Source organism: Punica granatum, chromosome 2 (assembly GCF_007655135.1).
Source record: "Punica granatum isolate Tunisia-2019 chromosome 2, ASM765513v2, whole genome shotgun sequence".
Taxonomy (NCBI): Eukaryota; Viridiplantae; Streptophyta; class Magnoliopsida; order Myrtales; family Lythraceae; genus Punica; species Punica granatum.
The window spans coordinates 26,855,115-26,878,986 of NC_045128.1; the positions used below are offsets into that span (position 1 = coordinate 26,855,115).

At 37.8% G+C, this 23,872-nt stretch overlaps 1 protein-coding gene across 1 annotated transcript; it reads left to right on the forward strand.

The window, feature by feature from the left end:
- Positions 1–18,720: 18,720 nt before the first annotated feature.
- Positions 18,721–21,509, forward strand: LOC116197137 (protein PLANT CADMIUM RESISTANCE 3-like). Its single transcript, XM_031527174.1, has 4 exons — positions 18,721–18,969; positions 20,501–20,572; positions 20,795–21,007; positions 21,205–21,509. The coding sequence occupies exons 1-4, from the start codon at positions 18,807–18,809 to the stop codon at positions 21,288–21,290; spliced, it is 534 nt and encodes a 177-aa protein (XP_031383034.1). The 5' UTR covers positions 18,721–18,806; the 3' UTR covers positions 21,291–21,509.
- Positions 21,510–23,872: the final 2,363 nt, after the last annotated feature.

Genomic DNA, 23,872 nt, shown 5'->3' on the forward strand with positions numbered 1-23,872 from the left:
TGCCCAACGACATTTTTTGAAAAAAATTCATAAAAATAACCCTTTATGTTATTGTGAGAACATACAGACATTTCAAAATTCTCGATGGATAAACATATGACTATGAAGATCTTATCTGATTACCTATTTATCACTAAAAAAAAACACCTACTATATATGATGAATTCCCTACTATGAGCTCTTACCATATGGGAAAATTTTCAATTCTCTAAATTGGCGATAATGGTTCAAAATCCATATGACAACTAGGTGGATGCATGTCGTTAAACAAGAAAAGAGTTTTAGTGCAATGACTTGGCAAGCTAAATTACATCTAGCTGTATATAGCATATATTTTACATTTTTGCCATATATAATTTTATCAAAATTTTGGTTCAAATTCCATGCCAAAATAACCAAGAACTTATCGGTGAAATATTTATCCAACAATTTTATTTAAAGTTTTGCTAAATCCACCTAATAATTCTTCTAAAAATCTTCCTAATTACTCATAATGGTATGGCTTGAAATTTCATAAACAATCAAGGACAATTTATTATGTGTAAGTGTTAGAAGGATGACCAAACACACCTGTTAGGATTATGTAGCATTTTTCTATTATTTATCCATCAATTGGGTTAAGCAAGTTGGTTAAACATATGTTTTTTTTTTCTCTTTTTGGTTAAACATATTGTTGTTGAAGCATACAAATTCTATTTTTCAGAGAGCGTCGGGGAGAGAGTAGATTCGACTGAGGTTGCCCCCGCCAATCTGCACCACCCCCGACTGTGGGATCAGCAACCGGTGGGGGAGCCCCCAACTGGGTCTACCCCCTCCCATTCTCCCTCTCTATTCAAAAACATAGAGGGAAAATGGGAGGGGGCAGACTCGGTTGGGGGGCTCCCCCACCAGTCGCCGACCCCCAATCATGGTCGTCGAAGCCCGACGACCACGACTGGGGGGAAATGACCGGCGAGGATCCCCTAGCTGGGTCTATCCCGTTAAACTTAAAAAATTAAAATAAACTAAAACGACATTGTCGTTTTGTTTTTTATTCAAAATATTATTTTAACGTTGTTTTGTCCATGTAAGCTGCTACATTATCATTTCGTTAAAAAATTTAACGTATGGACTAAATGGGTAGATGCAATGGAAACATTTGGAGCAAATTAATGACAAAAATATTCAAGGGACAAAAGTGTTGGCAAATTGAAAGTTGAAGGCAATGCGATCCAAGAGAAAGCGTGGCCTAAAGCAGAAACGTAAAATGAGGCCCTCTATTTATTCAGTAAAATTCATATAGTCTTATGTAAAATTTATTTTTCTAACTTTTTTTTAGATGCAAAATTACTTATGAAATCCTTATAACCAATTTCGTGTAATATTTATTTTTCAATTGATAATAAAGCTAATTCACCTAATTTTTCTTAAGAAATTATAAATCTTTGGTAAGATTTGATTAATTTGAATTTGACTTTGGTTGCCTGGATTAATGAATAGTGTCGTTAGAATGACAATACGAAAAGATAATTAACAAAGGTAACCAAGTAATTTGAAATTGAATTTGGGTCATGTGTGTACGGACTCGAATTTCGTCTCGTCGGGGCCGGCATGCGTGCGCTATCGCACAGCTTGGGAGTGTCCACCTTCTCATGGGGACGTGTGACGGACACGCATGAGAATAAGTCGTCACTTACTATTTTACGACTTGAAAATCGAGGGCCAGCAAGTTATTCGGGCCTAGGAGTATGGGGTACACCTAGTTGCTAAGGCATTGGTCTTGCGGAACCAAAAATTCCAGATCCGGGGTTCTATTATATGCGGGCCTATATCCCGCACGCCCTTTCGGTACTCTGTTTGTCTAGGGTTTACCATTTTATTTCATTTACCGCGTGAATTAGATTGCACACTCCTTACCCGTTTTGACACCGTAACTTCGATAGAACACTCAGACCATCTACTCACCGACTCGGGTCCTTACAACGACTGAATGAAAATACATAAAGACATCCTTACAATGTGCTCTCGAATAAATACAAAGTACAGACGCGATACAGTATATGGACCCGATCAATTTGCATTAGGCCAAATATTCCACTTCATGCTCACGACATGATTTTGAATGACCGAAACCGAAATGAAGGCAACGCGAGCTTAGAGAGCTAGGGGTCGGATCCAACCAAATCGACGGATAACTAAAGAGTCGTTTGACTCTCATGATAGCCATGGGATCGGTCGAGCTCCCGAGTCATGTCCGACCACGACTTACCTACCTAATCTGAGTCGTCTTTCACATAGACACTACTGGGAGCGAAATAATAAGTCGAAGCAAGACTCGATTCCGCACTCAGATTGTGCGCACTCGGTATGCATGGGCGTTGGACCCATGATCGACGGTGAGTGACGTTGGACCCCATGTGCATCGTATCTTCTGGACTAGGGCTCGAGCCGCAATAAAACAGGCAAAAACAGATAAAAACAGACAAAAATGACAAAATCAGATAAAAACAGATGAATACAGACAAATTGTGTATTAAGCGCCATGTTTCCGTGATTAGCTAATTATGGACCGGGGTTGCTTGGCAGACAATTTTCTAGCCTAAATGGACAAAAAAAAAATGTTTGCATGCGGTACTAATTCAACTAAAGATGCATGGGTTTATTTTATATTGTTTTGTCTGGGTGACACTACGGCTTTAACAGATTATGACATAAACATATTTTTTGTCTAAAAACCCAAAATCTATCCATTTTTGCCTAATTGCCCACATTTGATTATGCCAAGTGTATGATTAGTCAAACTTCGCATTTTATTACACATAAACTCGTTTTGAGTGCCCAGAGCTACGCTAGGATAATGGAAACACTTCAGTCAAATGAAGTGAGCAATGTAGATAAATTTGCGCCTGCACAGGCTACCCGTCTCCACCTGTTGCCCAAAATGTTTCGATTATCCTAGCCCTAGAATTGTCGATAAGTTAAGAACATATGATATTGCCCTTGTACTGAAAATGATTTTGAAAAAAGTGAGACTACGCGATGCGGGCCACCTCGGCTTGTAGCCGATATCAACCGATTCCCTAGGTCCCCTAGGGTTATGTGAGAACCCCAAAGGGGACCAAAGGAATGGTTGGTATGCCCGGAAGTGGTCCGAAGAGAACTCCCGTATCTCGACCCAAGCCGCCTGAAGTCAGGCAAATGCTGAGTCAAAACATGCGAGTTTTCCCCGGATATCCATGTTACATCGGACCACGCGCCTCAATAATTTACAAAATTTGAGTCAGAAAAGGGCAAGATTACCCGTTCTTAACCTATCGACGTGTTTACCGATTTTTGGCCAATTTATGTATTTTTCTTAAAATTGAATGATTTACTTAGCCAAGTTACGCATCCTTTTCACCGTATGTGAAGTTCTTTTAGTGATTTTTGCCCTATGCCATGAAGATTACAGGTTCACGAAGTGATTGGTGACACAATGACCAAAACGGGTCTGCGAAGGCCCAAAATGCCCGGTCACTGATGGTCGATACGCTCTTGGATCCTCGTGGCCCCGCGATAGTCATTGATACCCAAATTCATGTACCATAACCAACACGTTTGACATGCAATTTATCACCCGATTAATGCCGAAAGGGAAAATACGATTGGACACAATCCGATAACCGACTTTAAACAAAACTAGGAGGCCATGCTTGACCCGAGGCGGGCCAAGAGACACTCGACCACCATCTCTTGAAGATGGCTGTGAGGCCTTTGAGCACGAACATGGTCTCGCATGGTCTTCTAGTCCCGTTTTTTGCCACTCCTCGCATGCTCACACATCAAACACAATAATAGCACGTATTTTACAAAACCTATACCGACATTCTCTTAAGAACACGACAAACACTCAAGCATGCATAAAATACAATATTTAATGGAATCGATAAAACAGCACCTGCTCAGGAAATGAGATCATGTAAAAAAAAAAGGGAAATGATTGATATCGAAGAGGAGAAGGGTTGGAAGTGAGAAACCGTTTAGGGACTCAAGTAAAAAGGATTGGAGATCTTATTTAACCTTGGAAACTTTGAAGGAAAATATCCAAGGACTGAATTAAACAATTCCAAGAAACTAGGACTGATTTGGAAATTCGGTTAAAGTTACAGGGACTGATTTGGAACAGCTCAAGATGTCAGGGACAACTTTGAAGATGTCAGAATTTGGCCAGGGACCAAACTGGATTTATTAGGAAAGTTAGGGACTGAATTGAACATCAGTGAAAAGTTCCCTGGACTGATCTGAATTGTCAAGGTTCAGTGACTGAACTAAAAATGCTCAAAATGGCCTAAAATTCAACTAAAACAAATATGAAATTTTCGAGCTGATTTGAAAACGGTGAAAAGAATTGTAAGACTGAACTAAAATAGGTTAAAAACTTTATAAAATCGAGTTCGAAAAGATCACGGTTTGCAAGACCCACTTTTCTACTCATTCTCCGAGTTATCCTACAAACACATCAAGGGGAATCTAAGGTTGAGAATTTTATACCTTCCCGGGCTATTGTTGAGAGGCAACGCGTGAGGCTCCGGGTTATCCACGAACGATGTCAGGAACGGGCTTTCAAAGGGCTCCCCATAGCTGAAAAAAGAAAAAGAAAAAGAAAAAAGAAACAATAAACATAACGCAACGGGAAAAGGAAAAGGGTGACAAACAACAAAGAAAGAAAATGAGAAAAGAGTTAAGAGCTGGGGCTTAGCTCGGAGAAGGGGCTGAGCAGCAGTGGTATTAACTCGGGGAAGAATTGCAAAGTGGAACAGCGGTTCAGAGAGTTGAGCTGAAGTGTTCAAGTTAGCTTGGGATATTGCACGGCTGAAACTGGGGTAAAGGGGGCAGAAAGCAGGAGACAGCTATGGGGAAGAATGAACAGCAGTGGCTGTGATTGGAAGGAGGCTATGAAATGAGCGGAAAGGCTGGTTTTGGGCGACGGAAAAGGAGTAAGAGGAAGCAGCAGCATCCTGATGGCGTGAGGATCATGGATGCATGAAAAGTGAAGGGAAAGATGGTGTGGACTGCTGGCGGCGTTGGTTGCTCGAGGAGAGGTTAAGGATGGAGAAGAGCAAGTTGGTGGTGATCTTTGCTTGAGCCAATGAGGAATTGGTCGAAGGCCGTGAAGGAGGGGGGAACTCTGGTCTGTCTGTGATAATTTGTTGCTGCCATGTCCAGACCAGAGAGCCCAGAGAAGAGGAGAAAATGAGAGAAGTTGAGTGTGGAAGCTGCCGTGTGTAAGTGATAACGGAAGATTTGTCCATGAAATGGGTACAATTTAGACTTGGTTTTATGTTGTTTTCATGGTATCTGATACTTGGATGACGTTTCTAGGAAAATTTGGCTGAGAAAAGAGTTGGAGGCAATTTGATGCATGTTTGAGATGAATTGCAGACCATTGAAGTGTTAAGATAGAACTTGCAAGGATACAAGGACTTCAGATCAGTTGTGCACCAGACTGCACGACCTAAACAAGAGGGAGTTCAGAATCAATCCCCGATTTATTTGCAAATCCAAAAAATTCTCCTTCAGTTACAATGGAAGTTTTTAGAAAATCTTTAAAAATAGGCTCATTATTGTTTCCTATTTTTGAGGAAGATATATAAACCTAAGGATCATCTATGTTTAGGTTTTTTAAGTTTTTTGGAGAGGAGAAACAGGGAAAGGAGGCAGGCGGCTACGGAGTGTTCTTCCAACGATCGTCAGTTTTCATGGATTCCTGCATAGCCATGTGTGGCTAATTCATTTCGTTCGACTTGAGAACGGAAACCTCACGTTTGGTTGTGAGGAGCCGGTTTTAATATTTCGATTTCAACACTTATTCAATCTTGAATATTATCGTTACAAGTATTCTCTCACGATCGTGAATAGAATATTTGTAAGTTAGCTTATCGACGACTACTATGGTGTTTGTAGAAATTGATTTGAAGCAAGACTAATTAGGAACGAATGGTAGTTGCAGCCCTAATTGGTTAGAGAATGATAGAACGAGTCAATTAATTGAAAAATCGATTAATCGCTCAGGTTAAGGCATCACTGTGCTTCAAGCCGTTGCTTAGTTAATTAGGGAATCGGTCGATACCTCGTTAACTGGTTTATGAACTTACTAGTTAGACGGTGTTTTGACTAGTTAGAATTTAGATGCTAGTTGATTCCTTGCGGTCACGGGAACTCGACTCTTAGCTGCTGAAATTTACATTTTGATGCTTTTATGATTAACCAAACGCTAGGTAGTTTTCGAACTCAAGTTATATATCTCTTGGTTATTGATTACTCACTCTCCTCTTCACTTTTAAATTGTTTTTGCTGCAATTTAATTTCTTGATTATCAAAATTCCCCTTTTGTTACTTTTGCTAGCTCATTAGTTTAGAGAATTCCTTAACTTCCTTTGAGATTTCGACTAGGCTCTCACCCTTTTCTTACTACAAGTTTTGGGGAAATCGATTTTATTTTGGGGGCTTCGACAGGCCGTGCCAAAATTTGGTGCCGTTGCCAGGGAGGCAATTTAACTCTCTTAACTGTTGAGCTAATGTATGCCCCGTTCTTCTCGTACAGGTGAACTTATCTTTGATTCAGAGATCGAGAAGACTGCAAGGGCAAATCGGAAAGCCAAAAGGCTAGCCGACAGGCTAGTGGAGCTAACCTCTTCTTCCAGCAATAGTGAGAGTGAAGAAGAACAAGAATTGACTCCAACCACAATGGCTAGAGAACGAACATGGAGGGAGCTAGCAGCTCCCCACTTGAACCAGCAACCATTGTGTATTACATACCAAGAAATAGAGACCACCTTCAAGCTGAAATCAGGGCTGATACACCTTCTACCTACCTTCCACGAACTTTCAAGAGAGGACCCACACAGGTATCTCAAGGAGTTCCACACCGTGTGCTCCACTATGAAACCCTGAGGGGTGACAGAGGAGCAGATTAAGATGAGAGCCTTTCATTTTTCTTTAGCTGACAAGGCCAAGGATTGGCTCTATTACTTACCGCCGGGGTCCATCTCTACATGGAACGATTTGAAGAGACAATTTATCAAAAAATTCTTCCCAGCTTCGAGGCTAGTAACCATCAAAAAGCAAATCGATGTCATTCAACAATTCTTTGGCGAGACGCTATATGAATATTGGGAGCGGTTTAATCAACTCTGCGAGAGCTGCCCTAATCATCAGATCTCAGACCAGCTCCTGCTCCGGTATTTCTATGAGGTTTTGCTCCCTATGGATAGAACCTTATTAGAGGCAGCAAGTGGAGGAGCGTTAGAGGATAAAATGTTGCATGAAGCTCGAGATTTAATCTCTAGAATGGCAGCTCATTCTCAAAAATTTGAAGGTAGACAAGATTCAGTTCCCAGTAGAGTGAACGAGGTGGGAAGCTCGAGCCTAGAGGGCCAGATATCAGAATTAGCAACTTTGATGAAGCAAGTGGTATTGGGCCAAGTATAGAACACCAAGAAATGTGGCATATGCTTCCTCCAAGGCCACGCCATCGACACTTGCCCACAGTTACAGGATGAACCCCAATCCGCAAGCAAATTCCATTAGCGGGTTCTTAAATCCGCAAAGGTGGTACGATCCATACTCCAATCAGTACAATTCGGGATGGAGAGATCGCCCCAATTTGAGATATGGACAGCAGAATCAGCAACCACCACCACAGGCTTTCAGATATAAGAAACTCGATCTTCCACATAACCAAGAATCGGACTCTTAGACATCATTGGAAGATCTCGTCAAGAGCTTAGCAATTAGCACCCTTTCATTTCAAAAAGAGGCAAGGGCGAGCATTCAAAATCTGGAAAATCAAATGTCTCAACTCGCCACCACCGTAAGCAAACTAGAAGGTGCGAAAGGGAAGCTACCATCCCAAACGGAAATAAGCTCAAGGGAGAATGCAAGTGCAGTCACACTAAGGAGTGGGAAGGTGTTAGAACCTGCAGTTCCTTCTCAAAATCGGGCACAAGACAAAATTGATGAGGGTGAAACAAGGAAAGAGAAGACACCCCGACGAGACGAAGGAAGACAACATTAACACTCCCATCCAAAAGATAGTCATTCCTCCACCATTCCTAGGTCGATTCACGAAAGCTAAGAAAGAGGAAGCGGAACAAGAAATTCTCGAGACCTTCCGAAAGGTAGAAGTGAACATTCCTCTATTCGACGCAATCAAGCAAGTGCCCAGATATGCTAAGTTCCTCAAGGAACTATGCACTAACAAGACGAAGCTAAGTAAGGGCGAAAAAATAAGTATGGGGGAGAATGCATCGGCCGTCATCCAAAGGAAATTGCCACAGAAGTGCAAGGATCCATGTATGTTTACCATTCCATGCACTATATGTGAGAAAAGAATTGAAAAGGCCATGCTAGATCTAGGTGTATCCATAAATGTCATGCATTTATCCATTTACAAGACTTTGAATTTAAGGCCTTTGAAGGACACTAGAATTATCATTTAGCTTACTGATAAGTCTAATTCATACCCTGAGGGAATGGTTGAAGATGTGTTAATTAAGGTAAATGAATTCATCTTTCCCGTAGACTTTTATATCATTGACATGGGTGACAAGCACAATTCTAACTCGTCACACATTTTGCTTGGAAGGCCATTCATGAAAACGGCTCGAACAAAAATCGATGTGCATAATGGGACACTTTCTTTAGAATTTGATGGAAAAACCATTGCATTCAACATATTCGATGCTATCAGACATCCGGATACTTTGGAATCTATATCTTGTGTTGATGTAATTGATTTGTTTGTTCGAGATGTGGCAGAACAAATTTTTGTGCAGCGTGAGGTCGATTGGGCAATCCAACAAAGCAAGGATGACTATGATACCCAATGGGAAGAAGATGGAAGAGCAAAGGATTCGATTCGGCCCTAAAACTCACTTATAGACGTGTCGAGACGATTTAAAAGTTCAGTTTTACCGTTACCAACCTCCACTGATCGCATTCTCCCTTCTATTTTGCAGGCTCCTAAGTTAAAATTGAAGAGGCTTCCAGAGAACTTGAAGTACATTTACTTGGGTGAAGAAGAGACCTTACCAGTCATCATCTCAAAGGAACTAACAAGGGTGCAAGAAGAACAACTAATTCAGGTTTTGAGGGAGAACCAAACAGCCATTGGATGGACACTCGTAGACATCAAAGGCATAAGTCCCTCTGTGTGTATGCACAAATCTTATTGGAAAAAGATGCACAGCTGAAGCGAGACCCACAGAGGAAGCTTAATCCAGCGATGAAGGAAGTCGTTATGAAGGAAATACTGAAGCTCCTGGACTTAGGAATTATCTATCCCATATCAGACAGCCAATGGGTAAGCCCGATACATGTGGTTCATAAGAAAACAAGACTCACCTTGGTGAAAAACGAGCGAGATGAGCTGGTTTCGACAAGAGTACAAAACGGATGGCGAATGTGCATCGACTATCGCAAACTTAATGTGGCTACCAAGAAAGATCACTTTCCTTTGCCTTTTATCCATCAGATGCTTGAAAGACTCGCTGGTAAGTCATACTTCTGTTTTCTCGATGGGTATTCGAGATATTACCAAATAGTGGTAGCACCAGAAAACCAAGAGAAAACGACTTTTACTTGCCCATTCGGTACTTTTGCTTATCGTCGTATGTCTTTTGGATTGTGTGATGCCCCTGGAACATTTCAACGTTGCATGATGAGTATTTTTTCTGACATGATAGAAAACTGCATAGAAGTGTTCATGGATGATTTTACCGTCTATGGTGATTCTTTTGATCGCTGTTTAGCTAACTTGTCCAAGGTCTTGCACCGTTGTATTGAGTCGAACCTAGTACTTAACTATGAGAAATGTCATTTTATGGTGACTCACGGTATAGTTCTAGGTCATATGATATCTTCTAGAGGCATTGAAGTTGATAAATCCAAGGTTGATCTAATTTTAAATCTGCTATACCCATCTAACATTCGAGACATTCGAAGTTTTCTTGGCCATGTAGGTTTCTATCGGCGATTTATAAAGGATTTTTCAAAATTAGCTCAACCATTGTGCCATTTACTTCAGAAGAACACTGATTTTGTATTTGGAAAGAATTGCAAGGAAGCATTCGATAAGCTCAAGGAGCTCCTTACACCAGCTCCAATCATCCAGCCACCTGACTGGAAGCTCCCTTTCGAAATCATGACTGATACAAGCGACTACGCTATAGGAGCTGTTTTAGGGAAACGAATGGATAAACGCAGCCATGTGATCTATTATGCCTCCAAAACCTTGGATGCAGCGCAGCGCAACTACTCAATCACAGAGAATGAGTTTTTGGCCATTGTATTTGCATTATAAAAGTTTCGATCATATTTGTTGGGATCAAAAATTGTTGTGTTTACTGATCATGCTGCACTTAAGTTCTTATTGGCCAAGAAAGAGTCCAAACTTCGGTTAATTCGTTGGATCCTTTTACTGCAGGAATTTGACTTAGAGATCAAGGATAGGAAAGGATCTGAGAACTCCGTGGCAGACCACTTGAGCCGACTTGTGCGAGATGAGGAACCCCTCCCTATCTCCGACTCCTTCCCAGATGAACACCTCTTTCACGTGCAAGGAGAAGAATCCTGGTATGCTGATTTGGTGAACTTCATTGTAACAAGTACATTTCCCCCTGGATGAACTAAGACAAGACAGAACAAGCTGCGTAGTGACTCTAGATATTACATATGGGATGAACCATATTTATGGAAGTTGTGTAGAGATCAAGTCATACGTCGTTGTGTTCCCAACAATGAGATTCATTCCATCCTAGCACATTGTCATTCATATGCATGTGGTGGGCATTTTGGGCCCAAGAGAACAGCTAGGAAAATTATGGATAGTGGATTCTATTGGGAAACGTTGTTCCGTGATGCACATGAATTTTGTAAGGGTTGTGAAAGGTGTCAAAGAGTCGGGAATATATCTCGTAGGAACGAGATGCCTCAAGTGCCCATGCTATTTTGTGAAGTTTTCGACGTTTGGGGCATGAATTTCATGGGACCTTTTCCTAGTTCATTTGGTTTTAACTACATTTTGCTTGCCGTTGATTATGTCTTTAAATGGGTTGAAGCAAAAGCTACTTGGACTAACGATGCTAAAGTTGTTGTAGGATTCTTGAAATCTAACATCTTCAGCGGGTTTGGAATTCCACGAGCCATCATAAGCGATCAAGGAACCCACTTTTGCAATCGCTCCGTCGAAGCATTGATGAAGAAGTATGGAGTCCATCACCATGTAGCCACCACGTACCATCCTCAGTTCAATGGCCAAGTCGAGGTGTCCAACCGGAAAGTTAAGAGCATTTTAGAGAAGACGGTCAACCCATCAAGGAAGGATTAGAGTTTGAGATTGGATGATGCACTTTGGGTCTACAGAACTGCGTAAAAAACTCCAATAAGTGTGTCACCGTACCATTTGATTTTTGGGAAGCTTTGTTATTTACCGGTTGAAATTGAGCACAGAGCCTTTTGGACGGTCAAACAATGCAATATGGATTTGAGGCGTTCTGGTGAGGAAAGAAAATTCCAGTTGCAAGAACTGGAGAAAATCTGCCTTGAGGCATACGACAATGTGGCCATATATAAGGAACGCACTAAATTACTTCATGACAAAGTACTCTTTCGGAAGGATTTTTCCATTGGCCAAAAGGTATTACTCTTTGATTCAAGATTGAAACTCATGCCCGATAAGTTACGTTCCCGGTGAAAAGGTCCTTTCGTGGTTTATAATGTGTTATCTAATGGGGTTATTGAAATTCAAAACTTGGAGATGAACCAAATTTTCAAGGTGAATGGACATTGGTTGAAACCTTTGTTGAGAATTTTGCAGTGTCTCTATTGAAGAAGTACGTTTATCGCACCCCATCTACATGGATTAGCAGGTCAACGGCATCGTCGAGCTAACGACATTAAACTAGCGCTAATTGAGAGGCAACCTGATCTTGAACTTTTCATTTTATTTTAGTTTCCCTTATTTTATTTTTATTTTTTATTCTTTATTCTTTTTTACGCTGACACATTGTACTAAGCGGGTCTCATACCGTTCTCTAGGAACACAGTCCACTTGCTACCTTTTCACCACTGCTGCAGTATCAAACTACTGCGCCTAACTCTCCGGCTACCCATGGCGATCCAGCACAAGCCGCACCTGGACCGCTACGAGAAAGAACATAGGCACCAAGGTCGGATGTTGGAACGCATCCTAGCTCATCATGACCATCCCTATTACCATCACCATAGCCCCACCAGCCGTAGGGGAGTCTCGTTCCTCTCTCTTTTACTTTGTGTCTCTCATTATGTTTTATAGTTTGTGTTTGCATCTTACATATTTTATTGTATTGTCCACATGGAGGACCATGTGAGTCTTAAGTGTGGGGGTTTTAATTCTATGTGCATATCACTTACATCTCATCGAATGTCTCATTGACATTCACATGTTGCATTTTAGATAGTTGCATACTCATGACATTTGCATGATAGAAACCCTCATATGATTGGCAAGATTATACATGTTTGAGTGAGGTTAGCTAAGTCATGTGAGAGATGAATTGCCTAAGGGAATTAGCCCATAGCTCGAGTTGTGAATCGCGGTACCGAAGCGTGTTGATACAATAGATCAATAAATACCTGTGTGAGGTCTTGGGCCTATGATTGATACACCTCTCTATCAATCATTTTTTTTTCTTGAGTGTGTCATTTCATGATTAAGTACTCCAGAACTTGCTTGGAATCTTATTGAAATTTGTTTAGTTGCAAGCATGGAAGTGATGAAGGCATAGGATTATCGATTGAGCCAAACAACCTACCCATCATGTTTATCCCCTTAGTGACCCCCTTTGAGCCTTGATGACGTGAGCCTTTCCTTTCTTCATCCATATTGCATTATCCCAAACTATGCACAAGACGTTTTTTTTTAGATACACCATGTTCCCTTTTCCTTCATGATCATAAGGAAAGTCGAGCATTTAGCTTAGATGAATGGAGGAAATGAGTGTGTATATTTCGTGTGCGGGAACAATGGGATGAGGTTATTTATTCAAAAAAAAAGAAAAGAAAGAAGAAAAAAAGTGCTCATCCATGTCGGTATTAATTGACATCATCATGGGTTATGGAATATGAGGAGAAATGTGTTGATTTGTTTGAATCGTGTTCTAGTGGTCTAAATGCTCTACTTTTATTATGATTCTTTTGTGCTTGCATGAACCCGAATTTTTCCACCTTTTTGTCCAAGCTACATTACAACTCGGAAAAAGTCCTTCAGATTCATGCCTTGCAATTTATTTATAGTGGAGATGAGATGTAAAGGCAAGCTTATGGTAGTGCATTCTCATGAAATTGGATTTGAGTGACAAACACATAGCCTAAACACTTGAGAGAGAGTGCATACATATCCCTGGTGAGCATTTTACTGTGTCAACATGTTAGGCAACGTTTTCTTGAGTAAGAGGAAAGTTCGTGTATGCAATTCTGTGCTCTCAAATGATTTAGTTGTACACTCATTTGGGTATGTATCATTCTGTTAATACTGGGGAGCTAGATTTTTCTTTGATGTCTTGCTTGAGGACGAGCAATGTTTAAATGTGGGGGAATTTGATAGCGGAAGATTTGTCCATGAAATGGGTACAATTTAGACTTGGTTTTATGTTGTTTTCATGGTATCTGATACTTGGATGACGTTTCTAGAAAAATTTGGGCGAGAAAAGAGTTGGAGGCAATTTGATGCATGTTCGGGATGAATTGCAGACCATTGAAGTGTCAAGATGAAACTTGCAAGGATACAAGGACTTCAGATCAGTTGTGCACCAGACTGCTCGACCTATCCGAGAGGGAGTTCAGAATCAATCTCCGATTTATTTGCAAATCCTAATATTCCCCTTCAGTTACAATGGAAGTTTTTAGAAAATCTTTAACGATAGGCTCATTATTATTTCCTATTTTTGAGGGAGATATATAAACCTAAGGGTTATCAAGGTTTAGGTTTTTTAAGTTTTTTGGAGAGGAGAAACTGGGAAAGGAGGTAGGCAGCTACAAAGTGTTCTTCCAACGATCGTCAGTTTTCATGGATTCATGCATAGCCATGTGTGGCTAATTCGTTTCGTTTGACTTGAGAACGGAAACCTCACGGTTTGGTTGTGAGGAGTGGGTTTTAATATTTCGATTTCAGCACTTATTCATTCTTGAATATTATCGTTACAAGTATTCTCTCACGGTCGTGAATAGGATATTTATAAGTTAGCTTATCGACGACTACTACGGTGTTTGTAGAAATTAATTCGAAGCAAGACTAATTAGAAACGAATGGTAGTTGCTACCCTAATTGGTTAGATAATGATAGGACGAGTCAATAAATTGACAAATCGATTAATCGTTCGGATTAAGGCATCACTGTGCTTCAAGCCATTGCTTAGTTAATTAGGAAATCGGTCGATACCTTGTTAACTGGTTGATGAACTTACTAGTTAGACGGTGTTTTGACTAGTTAGAATTTAGATACTAGTTGATTTCTCGTGGTCGCGGGATCTCAACTCTTAGCTGTTGAAATTTACATTTTGATGCTTTTATGATCAACCAAACGCTAGGTGATTTTCAAACTCAAGTCATACGTCTCCCGATTATTGATTACTCACTCTCCTTTGCATTTTTAAATTGTTTTTGCTGCAATTTAATTTCTTGATTATCAAAATTCCCCTTTTGTTACTTTTGCTAGCTCATTGGTTTAGAGAATCCCTTAATCTCCTTTAGGATTTCGACTCGACTCTCACCCTTTTCTTACTATAAGTTTTGAGGAAATCGATTTTATTTTGAGGGTTTCGACATGCCGTGCCAATAAGGAGTTGACAATGAGAGAAACCTTCGGTGAGAACTGAAAGTTTTTTTTTCTTTTTTTGAGCTGTGAGTGAGCTCAGGAGTGAGCTGAGGGGAAAGGAAATTGATGAACTGAGCTGAGAGGGAAAACATGAGCTGAGGGGAAAAAAAATCCATTTGATTTACTGAGCGCAGGGGGGAAAACGGGAGCTCAGGGAAAGGGTTGTGTCAGTTGTTCTGTCCTTTTTTGCCCTTTTTTTTTCTGTTCGTCCCTCTCCTACTGTCTGTGTCCTTGGTGTGCCCGAGGATGAGGACCCGATATAGAGAGAGAGAGAACCGTGTGGGAAGAGGGAGCCAAAGCTGCCGCTGTTGACGATGGCTGGTTGCGTGGAAATCTTCGTGAAAGGGGATGGGCTCTCTGTTTTTGCTGCAGCTGACGAAAAAAGAAAAAGGAAACGACAGGTTGGATCAGTTGAAAATGAAGAAGGAGCAAGCTGCAGAAGAAACAAAGAAGAAGAAAATAGAAAAAGAAAAGACAAGGAAAGAAAATCGGAGAAATGGAGGAAACGGTCAACCATTCCTGCCCCCTCTGCCCCGAGTTTTCTTTTCTCTTTTTTTTTTCTTTTTTTAATTACTCGTGCGGGCATCTTGGGGTGAATTTCGATTTCTCGGGATCTGTTGACAATTCTGGAATGAAAACTTCGAAATTGAGAAATTCAAAAAATAATTGGCTATGTGAGAATTCCAATTCGTATCGACGGGGATCGACTCTGGATAAAAGTTGACATCGAGCCTTCGCGACGCGTAGATCGTAATTATTCGATTATTTTCGAAATTCAATCTTTTCAATAGATATCCGAAAATATTCAAGGACTACCGTTGTGTTAAAAAAAATTCGAAGATCGACATTATGCAGAAAAATACTTTTTAATATTGAGTATCGTCCTGAATTTTGAAGAAAGTCGAAATTAATGCATGTGGAGCTTGAAATTCTTGTCTTTTCAATCGATTATTTTAAAAATAACCACCATTGCATTCAAAAAAATTCAGGGATCAATATTATGCAGAAAAATATTTTTTCTATCCCTAATATAATTTTGAATTTTGAAAGATGAAAATTGATGCACGCGAAACCCGAGAACATCCCGTAGAGTATTTTCTGAAAGATATAAATTTTGAAATTAACTTAAGGAAATGTTCCGATTTCAAAAGCCGTGAATATTCGAGCAATTAGCCAAAAATACTTCCCCTTAATGAATGACGGAAACGACGATTTTGTCCCTAGAAGCTGGTGAGCCAAAATGGAGTGCTGACAATGTGGATTAATCGGAGTTCAACTAGGTTTTCGAATACAAGGGTGCGCACCCAAAAAAAATCAAGTAACGCAATTTTATTTTACAGATACAACAGTGAAAGATTAGACTTGCTACAATGGTGTATATACATCTAGAGTGTTGCATTCTGAATTTTGCCGCCTTCTTTTTTTTTCGCTGGGTAGGATTTTGCCTTCTTAGTATACGAATATGATAGCGACAAATTGATTCCTCACGTCGCATTCAGATATTCTCGAAGATCGGGGTCGAAGTTTCCGAAATGTTTCCCTCATGAACCAAAATTGAACGTTGAATTAATTAGGCGGCGGCTGAATTTAGAGGTAAGGTGTGCTCTAAAATTCCAAAACTATTCTTTAATTTGTAAGGTGTGCTGTAAGGTGTTTTGCAAAAGTAATTTTTATAATTATTATTAATTTTTTGCCTTTTTTCATCTATTTTAACTTGAACGGTTATCTGACGATGACAAGTGCTTACTGATATACCTTTCGCCCGAAGGAACGATTTGTTCTAGAGCCCCTGTTGTGTATTCAATTGCTTAAACCAAATGTTGGTCATAAACAAGGTACAAGCTTGTAAATAATTTAATATACTCAGTTATTTTCAACACAGTTCAGCTAAAAATATATTATTTGGTATTAATTCCAAGGAAGAAATCATTAAAACAAACAATTTTTTTTCTTTTTACATATATAAAAGTAGGATAGAATGGGAATAAAATCCTATGCCTGCTGTTTGATGGCGCAGATATAGGATATGATTTATGAGGGAAGCGGGATAGACATTAAAATCTGAATATTCAATATCCTCATTAAGTGTTGGGCGTATGCTAACTATTGAGACTTGGATTTGAGATATAAAGGAGAAAGGACGAGCCTGCTCACTAAATAAATTAAAAGAATTTATCAAAATAAATGATATAATGTATGAAAATATTAGAAAAGAGGAAAAGAGTCGAAGAGCAACTACTGGGGAGGGGGTTGGTCGCCTTATGCCGACGAACACCTGCCTAGGAATCATTCACCCCTCTCCGCTCCTCGAAGAGACAATGAGGGAAGAGGGGGCGATGGTGGTCTACGCCAGTCACCACCAACCCAATTAAAGCTGCCGATCTAAGGCCCTACAGCCGACCTGGCTAGAAAGTGGTCGTCGGTGTAGGGCAACCACCTATCCCTCTCCTCTCTTCTTTATACAAAATGGCAATTCCGTAAAATAAAAACAAGAATACGGGCATTTCCGTCGCTGAGCGTAAGCTATTGTCCTAATTCATGATATATAGACCAACTCCCTGGCCCTTCTAGGATTAGTTGCTTAATGATATGTTCAGCCAAATCCAATCCTTATATCTGGTTACCACCAAATGCCGGATAAGGATTTCGAAAACTTTATTCTAATTCATATTTAGTCTACCAAACATAGCTATGAGTGAGTACTTTCAATCCTTATAATGTGTTTGAACATGCAAAATAAAGAGTAGGAAATCACCATGTAATGACACGTATACTCTCATATTTTTTAAATATAGTAAATTTGATTGCTTAACAGTTCACATGGAAATTTAACAGGAACCGAAATTGCTGCATGGAGCTTCGTAAAGAATATGGCTAACTACAGGGGTTATTGGTATATATAGAAGTTAAAAAATATATAATTAATTATCATTTTGGTTTATTAAAATTTTGTGTTCTCACCAAAAATTTAAAAAGGAAAAACAAAACAAAAGGATGAAGTCTATTACTTGGATCCAAGCAATTAGTATGATTAGAACATACATTATCAAAAAACATACCACAAAGTCTCTTTCAAACTGCAATTTATAACCTTTATTATATATGGACACTACCCAAATTCCCATATTATTACCCAAAATCTGGTCCCAGAGGCGGTAGGATAGCAATGTGGGCAATTTGATATGTCCATCAACCTCCATCAAGTGAAAGTTACAGGAAGCCGACGTGCCAATGAAAATGCATACGATATGTTAGGAAGTCCATATGCGTGTTATATTTATGCTTGCTCAATAAATTACTTATGTTAATGAATCAATAGGGATAAATAATGATAATCACTATCATACAAATTCCTGATTCGTGAGATGATTTGTCCATTAAATGCGCAAATGATAGCATGAGCCTACATAGCGACACATAAACAAAAATTTAAACTGATGAGTGATAGTACTCAACTTTCTTATAAATCCAATAGTTTCTCCTTATTTTTCTAATGTGAGTCTATGGCCTATGGGCTCCTTAACATTATCAACCATCGAAGTGGTAATCATTTTTCTCGGCCTTAGCTGTGCACTGTCCGGTTCATTGTAGACGAAGTACCTTAACCTAATTTATTCATTTCACTTCGGACCTATATTAATCATCCTCGGTTGAAAAGAACATGATGTAATTAATGAACAATAATCAAGACCAAACATGACGACAGAAATTCAAACTTGTTATAAATTATAATATTATTATGACTCTTAAATTTCAAAGCCTTTTAATTTTCAAAGCCTTTTAATTTTCAAAGGCTTTTGCTTAGCTTTTTCACTCATGATAAATAGCCCATGAGCCTCCCGATTTCCCTCCGAACACACTTGAATTGTGCTATAAGCCTATAACCACCCATTTCCTATTGTTGCAATATAGGTTTGGATCCAATTCAGAAATCATGAATTCCTCATCAACCCATCCAAATGGGCAAGGAAGTTACATAGATCGGCCAGCCATACATGTACAGGAGAACTCCTCCTCCGTTTACTCCGACAATGCCAAGTATAATACGGTCCCTTGGTCAATCGGGCTCTTCGGCTGCTGCTCGGACATTAATATCTGTAAGTTCAATTCTCTTTGCTTCCAGCTTTAGTACAGACGGCAGGAGGATTTCTAGTCTTAATATCGAGATGATATTGTGTGTAATGGGTATATCACGTAACACTGTTGAATCTTATTGAAAGTATATATACATGCCATACCGTCTTATTGAATCTTTTTAATTAAGATCAGTCGGAATTTCTTGAGACGCATTATTGGGAAATTATTTAAAAGAAAAAAAGTGAATTAGAGGGGAATGCAGGAGGGAGCGGCATGAGAAGATATATAAGTCACCTGATCAGTATGCTAAACATACAAAAAAAAATTTGATTTTCTACTAATGTATTACTATTATGATCTAAATATTTTTCGATCTTTCATAATTCTATTTTTACCATTTTGACGTATCTAAACATATTTTAGTTTCTATCTTTCTATATCACTAGATCATTTTGTCCTTTAATTAATGTATTAAGACAAAGTTTATCTATTTTCATATGTTTTTCAGTTATAAGAGAAGTCAATGCGCATAGTACAAGAATATGAAAAGTTAAATAAATGAACACGAGTAATCCCACAAATGAGAATTAAAACTAAACTTCTTGATTCCAAAGCAAAGACGTGTACTACTATATTACTCCCGCTCTCCACTTTCATATATTTAGATTATTTCTTTCATTTCCAATGAATTTAGATTTTTTTTTTCATATTTGAAATCCATTGCTTCAGTATATCTAGATAGATTTGAACCATTTTGACATCACATTATTTCCATTTGCGTTGTAATAGTTGATTTTTAAGAAATTTGTTAGTATTATCAAGAGAAAAAACCACTTTTGGTTCTCCATTAATTTAATAATAAAAAAACTGTAGGTTCTATATGTTTGTTTTTTGTTTATGCATTTCTATTTTATTCAAAGAATGTTTAGAATAGAGAAAGGGGGTTTGGTGCAATCTCACGCGCTCGTCGTTTGATAATCTAGAGATTCAAAATTCAATTCTCCTAATGGAACTGCTTATCACACATCTACCTTGTTATTAAATTTTTAATATGCCTCTATCGTTTTATTAAGTTTTAAATTTCTTTATATTAAATCGATATGGCTCTTTTGTAAGAAAAAGAAAAAGGACAAAAGTAAAAGAATATTCAGAATAGTATATAATAATGTAATTATCTTGACGTGCAAAAGCCACCTGATGGTTTTCACTAGTTTTATTAGACTCCATTCAAATCCTTGACCATGTATCCTCTCAGATCTCATTTCCTTGGTCTTCCATCTTGTCCATATGAAACAAAATTTTCTAACTAACCTTTAGATTTTCAATTAAATTATGTATTGTTTGGCTGACCACAGCATACATGAGTAGAAAAACCAAGAACGCGTGCATCCTAAGCTAGTAAACATGCAAATCCAAGAAATCAAAGTAAACACGATAGAAGTTTCATTTTTTTCTCACATGCAGCAGTAATTACACGCCATCATGTCATGTTTTGATTAGCAAATGTTGATACCGATTTAACTGACGACTTTCTTGTTCATACAACTGCAGGTTGCTTGTCATGTTGGTGCCCATGCATCCTGTTCGGGCGTATTGTAGACATAGTTGACAAGGGAAATACTTGTGAGTTTAAAACCATTAATCAGTGAAGTTATCTAGAAATATCCAGTAACAATCAATCAAAAAGTTTAACTTCGTTAATTACAGAGATTTATTATTTGTAAATCTGCAATATCCAATATGTAATTATATATATATATGTGTGTGTGTGTGTGTGTGTGTGCATGCATATATATTATAATGTTGTATGGATGGTTTGATTGAACTTTGTTTGGTGGGTTGTAGCAAGCACAGCAAGTGGAGCCATTTACACGGTAATTGCATCTCTGTTGGGCTGTGGCTGCTTGTACTCTTACCGCTACCGTGCTAAAATGAGGGAGCAGTTCCACTTGAAGGAGAGTCCTTGCGGGGATTGCTGTGTCCACTTCTGTTGCGAGAACTGTGCGCTAGCTCAGGAGTACCGTGAACTCGAGCATCGTGGATTCGACATGTCTCTGGGTACAGCACATTTGATTACTTTGTCTTTTTTTCTTTTCCGAGCATCGTGAATTCATCAGTGACTTTTGGGGACATCTTGGTCCACCCGTTAACATATATAAGTCGTGAAAATCGTAAAATTTTGGTTATGGAAACAGCTCTAGCCGTTGTCTAATCTTCTTTGGCTTATTTCAATTTTGTTTGGAAATAATTGATAGGTTGGGAAGGAAACATGGAGAAGCAAAGCCATGGAGTGCAAATGACTTTGGCGCCGCCAGCGTTTGAAGGAGGCATGAGTCGTTAGATTGGGAATATATACCAAATTTTGCATTGAAATACAAAACGAAGATTACGAGTGTGTAGCAATTTAGTAAATTACATTGGAATAATGCCATTTGGGATTTAATACCAAATAAACTTTATCACTTTGTATGTTTTTATAGTGATTATTGGTTCATACCAACAGAGCACTGTAATGAATTCAAGAATAAAGTATTCATAAAAAAAAAAAAGAATTCAAGAATAAAGTAGTCGATGATTCCATTGCATCGATTTCGTGTTGAAGTGTAATTGTGATATATATGTTATCTATTATATATCTATGATATATATGATATATATATAATATCACACAAACAATTGAAACATCTATTATATCTAATATATATATATAATATGTAATAGCGAAACGAAAAAAAAAAGGTTAAATGAGATTATGCCATGTGTCATCCCAAGATTAATAAGATGGTGCAATGTGTCAAGCCCTTAACTTTATAGCATTGCTTTACCTACAAGGAAGAAGATAATCAAAGATGACTAAAAGGAAGCAAAAGTGTATTTAATCAGAGATGGTCAATGTTTACGTGGCAATTCTTCCTCGCACAATAATGCTTATGTGGTAGCTCATCGCACGAACAAAAAGCTCTCATAAGAGTAGTTTGAATTATTTAATATATATATATATATATACAAATATAAATAGATGTAGATTAGTTAAAGATTATTTAACTAGGTTGTGCTAACTGAACCTCCAGTAGCATCAACAACATATCGGGTAGAGAGCGGCGATATCTTATTCTTTTTATTTCTAAAAGTAGTTTATTAGTCAAGTGATGGAGCATTTAAATTTATGTAAAGTACTTATGTACGTAAAATTATTTTTTCATACTTTTGAAAAAAATTATTGCTTATTTATGTAAAAGTATTTTTTCATACATGCAAACCGAAATTAAAGGGGCTAAGCTTAGATTGATCCAAACTTGTTGCAGCAGATCTAGATTAACCTCTATAACTTTTGACATATACATTTCAGTTTTGCCAGTTTAAATTTATATTGTAATATAAACTAATTACCTTAATTTTGATTAAAATAATTTTATTAATTTAATTACGTAATATTATTAATAAAATATATAAATGATTCTTTTTTGAGTTAATAAAGTACTTATTTATGTAAATAAAGTACTTAATTTTGATTAAAAGTAATTTTAGTAATTTCATTTTATCGTCAATTTAAAAATTACTGAAAACTTAATTTTACAATCATAATCTAACTAATATTTTTAAAGGTCCAATTATACAATAAAATATACTATTTTTTCATGTAATAATCCAGCGTAGCGCTCGGGTGGTATTGCTATTATATCTATATCTATATCTATAAACCGAAAGCATCTTGGAAGCTCCCACAAATAGTACGTTTGTTTTTCATACCCTCAAGTTTTTATTTTATTTTTTTAAAAAAAATGCGAATAAAGACATTTCTTAACTATGAAGTAAGTAGTAGTAGTAGTAGTAGTAGTAGTATCATAAAATTATAATATAATATAATATAATATAATTGTTTTTAATTCAATCTTATAGGCCGATTTATAAAGTATTTAAATATAGATTATTACTTATGGAATTTAAATAAACCAATAATATTGTGGATAAAATGCATCAATATAATGGCATAGTAAGGTTCGGTGGAAATATACATCATATATTTTTAATAAGGATATTGAATTGTCAAAAATTTTATATATTTTATAATAATTGTATTAAATTGAAGTAGAATTCAACTATGAAACAAGTAATATTTTTTTTCATTATATATACATATATACTGTGCTTGATTTTATTTATTAATTTCTCTGTGCATTGCATCGGCAATCCTACTAGTATATATATATATATATATATATACATCATCATACAAACAATTCAAACTGGTCCGAGGAGGCCACGTGTACCTTATACTCATATTTTTGCTTGATTATAACAATTATAGTTGTTATTTTTAAAATTTCCTACAATCTTTTACTTTTTTCATTTTGGTCCTTACGACCTTACACATTCTGTAATAGCCATTCTATATACATAGGTACATATATATAATAGCCCTACCACCCGCGCGGCCGCGAGATTACTCACATAACCACATTGTCTCCCCCTTTCCATGCATGTCCTCCAGAACTACATTAAAAACTATTGTCAAAATCTTCATATAAACTTTAATGTGCGCAAGTTGTTTTTCCTCCACATCTATGTAGGTCAAATATCGTCACAATTTTGGGGGACATTTATGGAACGGAAGAATAAAAAATGGAGAATTCTAAAACAAAATGAACTCATATGAAGAAGTTATGAAGTTTTTAGACTAGTTTGAAAGACATAAAATGGAAGAAGAAAAAATAAGAGGAGGAAAAAAGTAGATTACTCGAAATCAAGAGGTCACCGATTTGGACTTCCCTGGCAATTTATTTCCTTTCTCCTATTAGGCATAACCTCCCTTACCAAAAGGGAAAAGAAGAAGAAGAAGAAGAAGAAGTAGTGATTTATTTAGTTTTTTAAATGAATGTCATCTTCCGACGCATATATTCAAATTAATTCAATCTCATATAG